General features: G+C 39.7%; 1 protein-coding gene across 1 annotated transcript in view; it reads right to left on the reverse strand.

Moving 5' to 3' along the window:
* Positions 1-14,178, reverse strand: part of bcar3 (BCAR3 adaptor protein, NSP family member) — a 37,531-nt gene extending 23,353 nt beyond the window's left edge. The window contains 4 exon segments of the mRNA XM_063891434.1: positions 328-370; positions 7,430-7,645; positions 7,881-8,076; positions 14,057-14,178. Coding sequence (XP_063747504.1) covers positions 328-370; positions 7,430-7,645; positions 7,881-8,068 — 447 coding nt within the window. The 5' untranslated portion in view covers positions 8,069-8,076; positions 14,057-14,178.
* Between the last annotated feature and the right edge of the window lie 1,723 nt (positions 14,179-15,901).

Below are 15,901 nucleotides of genomic sequence, written 5' to 3' on the forward strand. Positions count from 1 at the left end.
TTTGATAGCATTACTTATTCCACAGCTATAATAGGGCTGGTCATGGATTGTTGTAATTGCGATACATTAGCGATTTGCATTTACTTTTTGTACAGTACAGCCAGCCAAGAGATATTTTTAAATGGGATATTACTTTGCACAACCACGAAAAGTAAAAATCCTATGTTTTTAATGAAAAATATGACTTTATAATGTTTTGCAGGATTTAAAACCACCATGATACATGTCATTTTTGGCAGTTCTAATGTTAAAGGTAGCGGCAGCAACAGCAAGCAACTTTTTTTGATATGCTAAAACAAAATAAACAGGCAGATTTGCTGTTCCTACCTTGACATAGTCCACCATGGCATCCAGGCCGGCAGCAGGCTCCCTGGGGAACACAGACAGAGACATGGACCTGTTTAGTGAACACATCTTGCTCCTGGACCCAAACTGCTTGCTGTTGAGCTCCAGATCCTCTCTGGAGTTCCTATTGCAAATAAACTAGTTGTGTTAAGTCCAAGTGGGACCCTGACTGGTTCTGAAGCTGCTTCGTTATGAGATTCAGACACTGATCAGCTCTTTTTGGAGTTCAGTGAGGTTTTTTTTTAAAAGGTCCAACTGGATGTCACTAGTCCAAACATGACGCCATATCAGCCGTATGCTAGACCAAAAAGGGACAGCTGCAGTGTAAACCTGCTGTACAGTGAACTGTAACGGTGATGCTTTCCAGATCTCAGTTTTTTTAATCTAAAGAAAAACTTCACACTGAACTGCTTTAAATCTTGGACTCTCTCTCTCTCTGTCCTTCTGCTGTCTGTCTCTCAGTCAGCGGTACACGTGCACTTACTGCCTGCCTGCCTTGGCCACCCTCCCTCCCTCACTCCTCCCCCACCATAACACACATCGCAGACCCACGCCTACTCTTCAGAGTCTACTGACACATTCACAGGGAGGTAAGAGCACACACAATTCTTTCATTTTTCTCCTTTTGCATTGTCTTGGATAACTTAAAGAGGCACTATGATGCTTTTCAAAGGCTTTTATCCCAAAATTCTTTCCAGAGGGAGTCTGACATCACTATGTTACACTTGCGCTTGGCTAGCGCTCCAACACATTGTACGTCATAGGCTATGGCCTGGAAATCTCCAAGAGGTTGACCAATCACAACAGAGCTGGCCAGCTAACCAATCAGAGCAGACAGGGCTCTGGTTTCAGACAGAGGGTGAAAAGAGGTGCTGCAGCACAGGCAGTATGAGAGAAATAAAGAGCTTTTTGAACATTAAAGCTTGTAAACATGTCACAGTAAAGGCACAACATACAAATATGAACTTGAAAATGAGCATAAAATGTCATCTTTAAAAACACTCACATCAGATATCAGTGTTCTACATGATCTCGTTGGACTTTCATTGGCTGTTTCTACACATTTTGGTTTAAAGGTCAGAATAAAGAAAAAACATTATTCATGTTTTTTTGTTTTGTTCAGACCAGCAATTCTTAACAGAATAGTTGACTCACGGACACCACATCCATTTCTCTCCTTCTTTGCCTCAATATTGGTACTTGAGCGTATAAATGTAGCTCTCTTTCGACAGGAGGCTTATGTCAGGGGATCAGTGAAAGAGGTAATTAGCTCAAATCCCCCACAATGTTAGCAAGGTTGGTAGTTTAAATCCCTTAAGCCTACATTGCTGTTCCCACGGGAATATTAGCACAGTCCATTGCTTACCAAACCAAATATGTTTAGCTCTAAGCCCTCTCAGTTTAATATGGCCCCAGATAATGAGGTGGGATTAAATTATGTAACTGAATGGAAGCCTCCATTCACAACAATGTGTAGTAGTTATTCATAGAGTGAGAATGCTCAGACTCTCAATCACTCTCAATCAAGCCGATTTCACTTTGCAGGGAGGGAAGAAGCACAGTATTCAAATGATCCTGTTCCAGGTCTAAACATCTCCCCCCAAAATCACAACTCTACACTAAGGGGACCCCACAGCAGAGGGCAGATCAGCTGTTGTTGGCTAAACTGCTGTCTGATTGTGTGTGTGTGTGTGTGGGGGGGGGGGGGTTGCATTAATATAATCAGCTGTAGAAAGTTTGATTTCAAAATGTAGTTGTTTTTTTGGAAAATAAATATGATAATCAACCATCAGCCATTAAAAAATAACAATCCAAATAGGTATCTATTATAACAGCTGGAACTAAAGATGGTCTCCTTCATCAAAATGTACATTTATTTGATCAATCGATATTAGTAAAAGATCTTTTTTTTGTGTGTCTTATTTGAGGAACTTGAAAGGCAATATTCATAGGGCAAACTCTTTTGGACAAAGCATTGGACAATATGAATATTTCATGTCATGTTTAGAAAGACTTTTTTATTCGGTGATCATCGTAATTGCTAAGGTCCCCCCACATACAAAGGATATATAGTAAATAAAATAAATAGTAACATTATGTGAGTCATTTTCAAATCAGGTTCTCTTTTCACCTCTTTGACAAGATAGTGAGTTAAACAGCTTTGCCAAGCCGCTCATCTGAGGATATTTATGATAATCCGATTATGTAATCTCAGTGGAATTTAAACCTTATATTGTCGAATTTAATTTGGCTACTAAACCTATAACATTGGTTGGCGCCTCAGAAAATAGCAATGTTTTTTTTATATTAGTAAAAAAGGAAATGATCAGTGACAGCTTCTCATAGCTAAGCTGCTTAAAAATAACCACTGTAAAAGGATGAAGGATATAGTGAAGAAGAGCAGGAGGAGAACACAGGAAGTTTCTGTGGTCTTAAATCTAAACTTAAATCACACATTCAGTTTGACACAAAGGTACCGTGGCAATATGTGTTGCTTTTTAGGAGTCAGTGGTTGGCTGGACCTCTGATTGGCCCCAAACCTTCACCACTCAAACCACCTGCCCACCGTAACCGTGCGTTGCCTCCGCGGTCAGAGGTGGGTGCATGGAGAATCACCACGTACCAGACAACACCCATGTGAACCCTCCTGCAGTTGAATGTGCTACAGCTGAGGGAAAATCCAGACTTTTTCCTGAGTGAGGTCAAAAGGTCAGGCTCACAAACAGAGCAGCAGCACTGGAGCCGATGGATATTAGCCAGGTGTACGATGAGGTCTCCACCCAGCATCTTAATGGATGTTTTTTACTTTTTTGATAGCGTTAAGTCAGGCTGATTGCAGCACTAAAAATCTGAAACAAAGTAAAGTCAGAATGATATGGCCACGGATACCAGACTACACAAGCTGACCACAGCTAACTTTGCCTTTTTCTTGCTGAAACGGCATCACACGCAGTTTTTTTTCCGCTTCTAAGACCACAAAACTGACCTTCTGGCTATGAAGGCAGAAAGAGTGGAAGCAAGTTAAAAAATACAAGTACAGGGAGGGAAGGAGCAGGCAGCAGGAGCCGCAGTCTTTTTCTGGCTACTGTTGTTCTTTGTGCTTCACCACACAATTCTCAGCACGACCACAACTGGCTTCAGTGAGTGACTCCCCATATTTGTGTGTGGGTGAGAGAAAGAGAGAGAGAGCGTGACAGACTGATGGTTGGAGGGATAGAAAAGAGCTCATGAGCAACATGCAGGGGCTGCAGGCGGCCTACAGAGGTCAGTGTGTTTTCATATTAAAGATCCACACACTCAGGGCAAAGTGGATTTGTGTTTCCAATCCACACTATACACATCTGTACGTGCTATTTGCTAACTGTATTGATTTGGTAGTTGATATTTTACAATTAAGTAAATGAAAGAAGGGAATGTGGAGGGTTGAAGCCATTTTGCATATTTACCTCGTTTATATTTATAATGAAATATTCTGAATGTTTGGTAAGTTATTTTGTAAGTTTATTATGCACAGGATGTTATGGATGTTTCTTTGTTTATATTTATTATTGTTTATATTGAGGTTGACTATCAATGAATTATAGTGACGTCACTTGTAGGCGGTTTCAGGCCCGTTAATTTAGGACAGGTGAACATGTGCTAAGAGTGGAAGAGCAAACCATTTTCAACCGCATAGAAGCCGTATAGAAACCACATGGGGATCTATGCATGATACAAGCTTCCCGTTATTCGCTGTATGGCTTCGATTCCTTTGTTTTTGTTTACTATTTCCTGAGTTTTCTCTAAATAAACGGACGATATAGGATCATTATTGTGGATGCGCGTGGATTTTCTTACCCATGACTCATAACATGGAGCACTAAAAATACAGTAAATATATTTTCATAAAGCAGAAAGTAGAATTTGATTGTTGTTCCACTTCCTACAGTCATGTCACAAATTCATAATAACTTCCCAACAATTCAGTGTGAATACTTCAACATAATGTAAGAGAAACTTAAAGCTGCTGCAGGTTAGCTTAAAACCTTAAACTAAAAATGTCCTGAAAAAAAACTAAACTAACTGGAGCTGCTGAAAATGACTATCAACAGCACAAAGGCTAGTTTTTAGTTTGAACTAGAAAATGGCCAAGTGGGACAAGCAAGCTACACTATTTTCCATTGCATTGTGGGAGAATAGTGTTAATCCAGGGTGCATGGGGAAATCTTAATGTACATTTTCCAAGTGTGAAAACCCCTCTTAGAGTTAGTGTGTATTACGACTTTGCAACACATTAAGTTTCTAAAAGTCTGGTTTCTGTTTGCAGCACTAAAGCAGCCTGCTGGTTCTGTCGCTCAGTTTGTCAGGGGTGTTACAAGAGCAATAAATCAACAGGTATGAACAAGGTAGGAATTTTTGTTCAATACCATCTTTTACATTTCAGAAGAGAGTAGTGTTACAGCTTACTATCAGAAGAGGTCAATCCAGCCTCAGTCAACAGAAGCAGAATTTAAAAGGCTTTAACTTAAGCTTATTTATCTTGCTGAAATGAAAAGTGGCATGTGTCAACACAGTCTCTCTTCTCCTCCCCCACTCATTTCTCTCTCTTTTTGCCCCTTTCCACTCTTTCTTTCTGCTCTCTTCTTCCTCCTCCCCCTTTTTCTCTCTGGTGGTCTGCTGAGCTGTTCACTGAGGTCAACAGAGAGACAAACTGACCAATCTGAAGCCGGTGCAACATTAGGTCAGTGGTCAAAGGTCAGCTGACAGCATGAGGAATGGAAAGTCAAGACCGACCGGTCAGTGGTTACACACTTTACAGATCTCCTTATCTTTGTATAAAACACTCCACTATGGGCCGTGTGTTTCAAAACAACAACAACAACAACAACAACAGTGAGGTTGGGGGAAGTTTGACCGTTTTTCATGATACTTATTGCTTTAACAACATTAGGGTAAATGATTTGAACTGTTTTTTTTTTTTTTTTTTAAACAATGTGCAAATCATCTGAATTATTTGTATTTCTATAGAAGGAACATACATTTTTAAATCCTTACTTAGAACCTTTGGGAAGCATTTATTTTAGGTTACTACAAACTATTCTTGTTCTTATTAATCAACTTACAGATATTTTTTTTATTAATGGTGGGTGAATCGATGTGAATATTGTCAAACATGTCCATCCCAAGGTGATGTCTTAAAATGTTTTGTTTCGTAAGTCCAAAACCCAAATATATACACTATAATATGATATAAAACAGAGGAAAGCAGTGCATCTCCATTTTTGGTAGGCTAAAAACGTATTAAATGATCTAAAAAGCTCACCAAACATTCTTTTACATATCGTGTTGCAGCTTTAACTTCCTGAGATGAGCTGAAATGTTGCTATGTAGGTTATTATTCCAAGTATTTTTACGTCAATGATGATGTATCTTTTAAAACCTTTCACTTAGGTCCAAGGAGCTGATTGTAAGTATGTGAAACAAGAACATCAATCAGAGAGAGATAACATAACTCTGGACACAGTGAGATTTATTTCTCATACATGCTGTCACTCACATAGCAGGGTCTATTTTGTAGCCGTCAGGCCATTAGTAGGGTAATTCAGTAATTACCAATGCCTGCGCTTTGATCTTCAGACAGTTTGAAGTAAGGCTATCATTAGCTGATTATAAATAACTACCCCCACCTGTCAAATAAAAGCCCAGCCTCAAAAAGATGTATCATTTTGTAACTTTCAGCTCTTTTACAGATGAATTGGAACAGAATTTGACGGTAAGAGATACTATTGATTGATCTCAAAACCCCATCAATTTGCCCTAACTTCATGAAAAATGAGCCGAAGTGGGATAATGATGCTTGTTCATTATTTGGCCACCTGCACGGGTTGAATTTGACCTGGACAAATTGTGCTGCTGTATGTCAGCAGTGTATGAAATGTATCCAGCACAGAGGCAGAAGATGGAGAGAGCAGACAAAGAGCTCACAGTAATCTGTGATCTGTCCCGCCACACCCTGACCTACAAAGGTAACCCAACTGCTGGGGGCTACACACACGCACACACAGACGCACACAAAGCTGGCTACATCAGATACTGTCTGTTGTAACTCTACACAAGAGATAGAAAGATGGGAGGACATGTTGAGGGATGAGGTGTGTGTGTTTGTGTGTGTGTTCCCTCTGAAGTTAGGGTGCCAATACACCCCCTCAGGACTCAGATTTCTCCATCCAACTCCATACCGTCTCTGAGTCCCCACTCCGAACGAATTCAGTTTTTTCGAGTGTAAGGCAAGAAATATTGCTTAAAAACTGGGCATCCCCCTAAAAAAACACTACACCAAAATACTTCATAAATCTTTTGAGTATTACCACATATATATCTTATAGTATTTGTCACTGGCTATACTACAAAGCGGCAACTATGTCATCAATTCATTGTTAAAGTAATTTTCATGCCATATGTCAAAATGTTTTCAACCACTGTAACTCTATCGAGATTTCTCTGATTTGGATATGTGTGTGCGTGTGTGTATTTTTTCCCCCCATTATAAACAATTTATAGATATGATAAACGGCAGATTAATAAATGATAAAACTAAAAAACGAACTTAGGCCTAGAAAAGAATGGATTTTCAGCATTTACAATTCTTCCCAATGGTGACCAGAAGTCACAAAAAGTTGAAAAACCTACCACTGGAATATTTCACAACTGCTCTAAACACAAGAGGCTGTTTTCCACAAATGAAGGATACTACTAGTATTTGAAAATATACATTTGGTTTGAGTGCGCCTTTGATTGTGTCATTTGTTTTGCCCCTTAATAGTCTATGATTAAAAGCAAAGCAAATGAAAAAGGTGATTATTCTTTGATATAAACATCATCAGTTCATTTGTCCTTAATCAATCAATCAATCACTCATATGTTAAATGTATGCAGCCTAATATTACTACAACATGTATGATTCAGTGGGTTTTATAATCTACATTACATCCTCTGTCCATTTCTTACAGAGAAAATCACACAAACAAGTCTGCATCAAAATGCAATTGTGTTAATCAAAAAAGAGCTTGCATGACTTCATTATGTGTTTTTTAAATGTCTTTACCTGTAACCATGAAAGTCGTCGATGATATTTTGGACCAGTGGAGAAGTCAGGGGTTGGTGGGCATGTCCGGTAGGTAGTGACGTGTTCCAGGTGTAGTTTCCATGGGGGATGTTTGCTCCACCTCTCTTGCGTCGAGGTAGAGTCCCGTGAATGGAAATTTGCTGGTAGGCAGCAGCAGGCAGATCTGACAGTCCGTTGCCATGCCCTGTGGGGAACCTGGGGAGGGAGGAGTGAAAAATAAGACTCAAGTGTTCAAGTAAATAAATACCAGGAACTAGATTCTGATGTGATGACCTGCTCATTAATATCTCAAAATGTGATTAAATGTGGGTAAATTGCTTTCATATAAACCTTAAACTTACGGAAAAGACTAAGGGATTTAAAACTAATTTCATTTCGTTTCAACAAGACCCTGAACTCTGCCAGGATTCTTTGAAGTCACCCAACTTACCCTGGTCTGGAGCTGAGGAGGTCCATGGAGGAGGCGAGGGAGGATTGGAGCCCTCTGGAGGAGCAGGTGGTGCTGCCGGGGACTCCGAGGGTGTTGGAGGGGACTCCATGGTGTCCAGTGCCTCCTCCAAGGGCGTGGTGTGCATGGAGGGACCTGGGCAGACTGGCAAAACGCCCCTCTGCCATCATCCTCAACTCTGGAAAAGAAACACATGCTAAGTCAGAGAGAGAGGACTTCTTTCACTACCAGTGAGTGAGTTTACCTTACAGGGGGTGTTATAACATGCGTACTTTACATAGCAAGGGAAATACAGGGGATATCTATTTGTATGCGTGTTAAGCGGTTATCAGTTTGGTTAACACATTTCTGTGAGACATATGATCTGAAAACACAAAAGACACACTAGGATGAAATATTATATTAACACAATCTCATTTCTCAAATACGCTTTCACATCATCATACATACAACACATTCACTGACACTTTGCCTTGAGGGGAATAAAGCTTCTGATTACATATCCTCATACCAGTAGTGTTAGCTAGGTAATGTTACTCTACCTATGCCATATTTGAATAGCTGATTTAGGGGGTTTAGCTTATTTTAAGATAAATGTATGCATGCAAACAATCAAAAAGGAAAATCTGCCAATATAGTGTATATATTACTTACATTTATAGCCATAATTTAAGGTTAAAGTTTATCCAAAACACATAGGAGAACAGTTTGAACATTGGGATACATTGCCCATCACTTTTGTCCTAAATTGTTTATTTTTCAGTTTAAACTGAAAAGAGCAAAAGGTCATTGGAAAACTGGCTTTATTTGAAGAGGAAACACTGCCCAAATGCAATTTGTTTTGGCAGGAATACAAAGCACAAATTAAATATCCTTTAACTTAGGAGAGCAGCATGACACTTGACAGTAAATGTGACATTCCATGCCACAACAACCCACTGGAATAAAATTTTGGAGTAAACAAAAGTACCACACTGTCCAGTAGTTGTAGTTTTCATAGCTTTTCCGATGCAGTTTTTAAATGGTTCTTGCCTCGGAGCCAAAAACAGTTTCACAATACAGCAGCTTCCTACTGGGGACGTGAGAAGAGGACAGAGGTCTGACCTTCTGCTTTAGTTTTTACTGAGAAACGCTATATGTCAAACCATAAGTGAATGCTTTAAACTATCTATATTCCAGCAAGGCACTATAGCTTTTACTCCAGCCTTTTCAAAGTGTAAAAGCACACAACTTGTATTGCTAAAGGGGAATATGTAAGACGGACAGATATATTTACTGTACACGGAGATGACCAAGATAGATAAGTGATAAGGGATGGAAAAAACACTGGACAGGTTCTTGATAAATTCCCCTGCTGTGTGATGATGATGATGATGATGATGATGATGATGATGATGATGATGATGATGATGATGATGAGGATGATGGCTGCACAGCAGCTAAATTCGGCTCTGAATCACTCAGCATGCTGCACTTAATCACACTTTACGAACTAAAATACATTCAGCTGACGGACATGTTGGTACACCGGATGGTACGAAACTCCTATTGCTATTCTCATCAGACATAAGAATCTGGCCCGAACAACTACACTGTTGTTTGTTGTTATTGTGTCTATTTGAACAACCTGACTATGATCAGAGAAAGTACGAAGAAGGGAAACTGTTTGTGTTGTAGTCAGATGCAGTCAGCTCAGATGAAGAGGTATGGTTTTGAACCAAAGCAAATCACCAGTGAAAAAGTATTTGATTTCAGACGCAGAGGAAACGCAGTCAATTTATTCCATCTTTGAATATCAATTAAATATTTCCTCAGTTGATGAATGTTACATTTAGTGTTGTCCTTTCGACAAATACATTGTTTATTTAAAACAATAAAACTAAGGTTCTCATCAAAGTGTGTGCAAAGGCAACACGCTTTGGCAATAACTTACAACAAGTAAATAATGGAAAGCTGGTTTGGTCACAGCAGGCAAAAGCAACCTGGATCAGAATCCGAATCAAGTTTATTGCCAGGTACGTTTTAAACATACAAGGAATTTGCTGTGTCTGGTGGTGCGAACATAAACAATCTAAGAAAATAATCTGTAAAAGTAGGTCAAAAATAAAAAAATAAGTATTTTTAAGAAACTATTAAGCATTAAAAAAGAAAATACGAAAGACAAGTATTTACTCCACATTTAAATTTAAATATACAAAGAACCCTCAAAGCTAAAAAAAAATACTGAATATGGCAATAATAAATAAATCGTGGGGAGACATTAAATATTAAATAAGAGGTGTATAAGCTTCTGACCTTAGCATGTACAGAAACCTGGATTATAAATGGGAAGTAAACCTTTAGCAGGGGGTCATTGAGTCTACAGCTTGCCATAATGAATGATAATAAAAATGCAAATAGAGTTTTAGGGAGAGGAACAGCTGGCCGACATTTCAGCGTGACAAGGAAAGAATACACACACACACTCACACAAAAACACACTGTAAAGCCCTGTGAAGGCATGCTGGGTCAGAGAGTGGATTCCTCTGAGGGGCAGAAGGACTACAGGAGGAGGACCTATTATAAGACCCTCAGGGATGGTCAGTCTGTGTTAATGTGTATTTGCGTGTGTGGCCCTGGCCATCTGCCAGACACACACCCTCCCCTGTAGAGTAGAAAGGGATGTCTCTCACTGAGTGAAAACACACAGCACTTACGCACATGAATACTTTGTTGATTAATCGTAGTAATATATTATTCATGCTAATTGCTTACGAAATTGTTTCCACATGCAGGGAATGTGTGAAAATCTCACTTTGTCCTTTAGCCTCTCCTCTCTCCATCTACTAGGTCCTTCAACACTGCTTATTTTAATTTTCTGCCTTATTTAAATCCCTCTTTCTTCTTTTGACTTCATCCCTACTCATCCATCTTCCCCTTTCTCTTTTAGTGTTGTGCCCTTCCACACAGCCACACAACCCCCCTCCCTCCTTCTGCCTGTCCGTCATGATGTCAGCTCTTCTTTTGCTTCTTCACTTCGTCACCTTCTTTCTGCCCTTTGTCCTCCCTCCTCTTGTAATAATGGACTTTGCTCTTTTTTATCCCCCTCTGTCTTTCTGACTGCCTCCTCCTCTCCTCCCTACAGCTGTTCAGCTATGGGCTAGCGCATACTTCAATACCCACACAAACACACAGAAACATTTGGTCTGTTGTCAGTTTAACCATGTTTAGGTTAGTTTGTAAGTCAGAAATCTGGAGAATCGAGCCGAATCTAACATTACACCTAATAAAACCCTCCTCGCTCTCTCTCTCAACATTTTAGATTAGTTGAGGTTATGATTTGAATTTGCTACTGACATAACATCCTTTCAAACTAACTGTTTAGCGAAACTAATACATCTCAAATTAGCTAACATCTGCAGATAACTTATTGGTCGAAATGGACATCAGTTCAGAGGATTCAAACCAGCCTTCATTGAAGATTTCATTCTCAAATAAGATTTGACAGTGGAAAAATACTCGGCTCTAACATTTAAACAGACACCTGGCAACCAATCAGGAGTATTTCCCTTGACCATGGTGCAAAAGACAAAATACTCTGAGGTGAGGTTTGCTTTATCAGCAACACTAGCAAAGGCCTTGGGTTCGGGAACGCCAGCACACACTCACACAAACACACACAAACAAGTCCTTGGGTGGGAAATGAGCGCAGATTAACAGGAAGAGGAAATGACAGTATAAACATTTAGTCGGCAGGCAGCTCATTATATAGGATCACCAGCAATAAAACTCCTTTCACCATCGCTGTTATTCTTTGTACTTCTGTTTCATAGGGGTTGAGAACTTGTCCTATCTCTCTGTCTGACTATATACATCAATGAGGAGTCGGAAAGCTTTGTCTTTAATCCACTCAAGAACTTTACAAACTAGGCATTTTGGCCACTGCTGAGAATTCAGGTTTGACTAAAAGTTCTCTAGTATACAAAACAAAACCTACTCTACACAATAATTAAGATTTATAAATAAGGTAGAGTTAAATCAGCAACAATCACATGTTGCACTTATGGTCCCTTATTAAAATTTGACACACAAAAGAGAGGACAACACAAACATCTTTGGGAATAAGGGGTTTCCTCTAGCTGGCTTAAAGAGTCTTCCTGCTATGGCATGCACACAAACACACGCACGCACGCATGCACACACAGCATTAGCAAACCACCCCTGGCCAGAAGTGAACAATGGGAACAACTGTCACATGACCGCTGTTTAGAGCCGGCCTTTGTTAGACAGACAGAGAGAGAGAGGTCCTACTGCGCTCTTCGGTGCGTAGGTTTACCAGTGTGTATGTGTGTGCAACATATTAGTGAGTCTTTTATTAAATCCCACAGCAGTAGCTGCCATTTAAAACTTTTGAATCTCTCTTTCTGTCACGCACACACACACACACCAACTACCCTCCAGGTGTTCTCATTTCATATGTCGTCTAAGAGATGGACTTTGTGAGACAAAATGTGTGTACAGTCCGTGATTAGCACACTGTGATGCAGCAAGTCAATCAGTCACACAGAAGCAACCAGCTGAGTCGGTCAGTATTTAGTTAAAAAAAGTATGTTTTTTCCCGAAGCTATCTCAAATCTATAACTCAAGCTGTACGTGAATTGATGCTCCAGCAATATCAAAGATGGTTGCACATGCAGTTAAGTTGCACTTGTGGTGTCATCTCAGCTGGCCGTTTGGGTGTAACAACTTTATAGCTACAATTAAAATGACCATGACCAACCAAGCAATTGCTAAGTTATAAAAGGACATGCTAAATTGGCATGTGTTTATGTTTCAAAGACGTTCAGTGTGTCAGTCTTACCATCTAACAATCATTCAGATGAAAATAAATACAATTCCTTAATGGACGGAAGTGATATTGTTGCCTTTGCTTTTTATAAAACAAGTTGCACATTTGAAATGTGAGTACCAAAAGTAAATGTAGTAACGCTCCTTTCAGATTTCTACATTCAATATTTAACATTTTCATCTACAAATGAACTGGTAGCATCAGATGGCATTGGAGACACTAGTAGCCTATTGTTAAAAAAGTATTTAGCAAAGTTTAAAGTTGGTGAAGGTGGTACTGCTTACGTAACATAGAAGTATCTCATCTGAATACTGAAGTTAAAGTCTTGAAAAGTTTATTATCGTTTTCGTCTTTTAGTTTGCTACGGTCCGGCTTTTTGAAGATTACAAGTTGCGTGTTGACTGCTGGCTGGAATACCAACCATTTCATCCCACAGGGGCAAGTAACACAACACCACAAACATATACACACACACACACACAACACTGCCACTGCAAGTACGCAACCGTCTCACAGTTACAGCTGAGCTATGTGAGTCGGACTCATTTCAGCATTAATCAAAGGTTGAATCTCCATGGCTCGCCATTACAGGGTTCAGACCTGACACTGACTAATGTCTGAAAACAAACTGCTGCATGTGTGTTTCTCTGCACAAAACATCCACTCACACAGATGCACACATATGTCTGCCTGTCATCATCTCGTGGGTGGTTTGCTGTTTAAAGAGGTGTTCTCAAAGGTCAGAGAGTTCCAACCTGTCAAAGGGTTTCTGAGCCCAGCAGCTGTTTGATAAGAGCCTCCTTAACCTTTTCAAGTTCAACATAAAATACTAAAATAAGTATTGATGGGTTTACAGCAGTATCAAAACCTATTCATGATGTTTGGCTAAGAAAATAAACTTGTCAAAAACACTGTAATCTTGATCCAAACCCAAAACCCTGATGAATGAACTTCTCTTATCCCTCATATTTCTTGTAATTATTTCCTGCTGGGGGTTTCTACAGTTAGCAGCACCAACCAACACCATCAACCACAGTTACACCCAGCGCCTTGGGAAGACGACTTATTGCTCAAAATGTCCCTGAGCAAATCTAACTCACTTGTGAGCTGTAAACATTCAACCAACAGGGATGGAGAGAGAGACAGCTGAGAGGAGAGGGCATGGCAGTGTGGTGAAATACACAGCAGCCACAGAAAGAGAAAACATGATTTACTATTTTTACCTTTAGATTAAAAAAAGCCTGAAAAGACACTAATGCATGCAGAGGAGATGACCATCAACACTCAACACAACATATTCCTCCACACACATCCCAACACATTTCCATACCTCTTTTCCTTTCCTTGGTCTTTGCTCCTATTTTTCTTTCAGTTGTATTTATCCAGAGTATTCTCTCTCATAGTTTGTTTGAATGACTGAGCTTCTGACTAGTGGACCGGCTGAGAGATTATGGACTCATGCTCCTTGAGACAGGCAACAACAAGTAGCGCCGAGCAATCAGAAGCCCTGCCCTCCTCTTTCTCTCTCAGGGGAGTGATTTGTGAGGATCCAGCCCCTCCTCTTTCTCTACTGTGTTTGGGAGGAGTTTTGTTTCTTTCTTGTTTTTAGCTGAGTGGTCTCTTGCCCCCATATCCCCTGAACAAAATTCTCACTGCCATCCCCCTCCTCCTCCTCCTCCTCCTCCTCCTCCTCCTCCTCCTCCTCCTCCTCCTCCTCTGTGTTCCCTGCACAGCCCCATATTTCAAGTCTTTTTGTTTGGGATCACTTACACCAACAGGACTATCGTGTCCGGTGCTTAGAGAAGATTTAAATGTGACCTAATGTTGCTATTTGCAGAGAAGGGATGAAAAGGTTGCATGGTTGTGACACGTTTGGCAACTTGAGGTGCACTTAAGACTTGTAAAGTTGAACTACTGTTGATAAATAAATCAGCATCATAGCTTTAAATCTACCTCGAGATACCTTTAAAATATGGGGGAATGGTGGCAAAAAAGATTACATTTGGTCTAGTAAGAAGTCTGTGTTTACCAGGTATGAGGTCATGTCATTGTGTGTGTGGTGTGTGTGTGTGTGTGTGTGTGTGTGTGTGTGTGTGTGTGTGTGTGTGTGTGTGTGTGTGTGTGTGTGTGTGTGTGTGTGTGTGTGTGTGTGTGTGTGTGTGTGTGTGTATGCACTGACTGGCCCTCAGGACAACACTCTCTCCTGTCTTTGTCTTCCTGTTCCTCCGTATTGTCTAGAGTTGATAACACCCAGACACGTGCATGCGTGTGCATGTTTGTGTGTGTGTGTGTGTGCGTTTCCTTTCAGACAATACAAGGAGCCCATCCTGCCGCTATGAAAGCCGAGATGACTAAATGGCCCCGCATACGACACACAAACATTGAAACACACACACGCTGCCACAAACATGTAGGTGTGTTTTGATCTTGAGCTACTCACAAGGCTGAGAAAGCAGCTTAAGTGCATGATGGTCAAAACTGTCTTTTGGATGAAAAAGAAAGAGCTTTGATTTAAATAATCTTATTTATCATTCTTATTAGTATTATCTAAATATTATTCCTTTTAAATGCATTCAACTTCTTCCTTTTCTGAATGTAAGTAGAAAAGTTACATCAGGAGAGAAACATTAAAGATATGAAAATATATACAAATACATAAATCTAATTCATAAATGTTAAATTCTGGTTTTTCTGCTTTAGTTCTGACTTGCTGCAGTTGAGTGCCAGTTCAGACTTGGAATACCATGGATGTTCATTTCCGATAGGCCTAATTTAGCTTTCATTTCCACATAAATGGTTAAACAATATTGTGAAACATTGGGTTTCAAACTTATTATCAGATTGATTCTTCTTCCTGCCAAACTGCCACAAAGCCAAGCACTTAACTTAGCTAAGTTCAAATGTCATAAGCCACAATAGGATAAACAAAACTAGGATATTTAAACATATTTATAATTGAATTCATCATAAGTTTCGGGACATCAACAAGGACATCAATAATAAAGCTAAAGCTCAATTCTGTGACCATATTTTTATTTTATAATAGTGTTTATATAAAATACAGCATTAATTCCTTTTCCAGACGGAAATCTCTCTTCAAATGAACCATCGTAAGCAAGACAAGGAAGGGAGCCATTGCTTAAGGCTTTACTTTGGTTCACATTTTTCACCACAA

This window comes from Eleginops maclovinus, chromosome 9, assembly GCF_036324505.1.
Source record: "Eleginops maclovinus isolate JMC-PN-2008 ecotype Puerto Natales chromosome 9, JC_Emac_rtc_rv5, whole genome shotgun sequence".
Taxonomy (NCBI): Eukaryota; Metazoa; Chordata; class Actinopteri; order Perciformes; family Eleginopidae; genus Eleginops; species Eleginops maclovinus.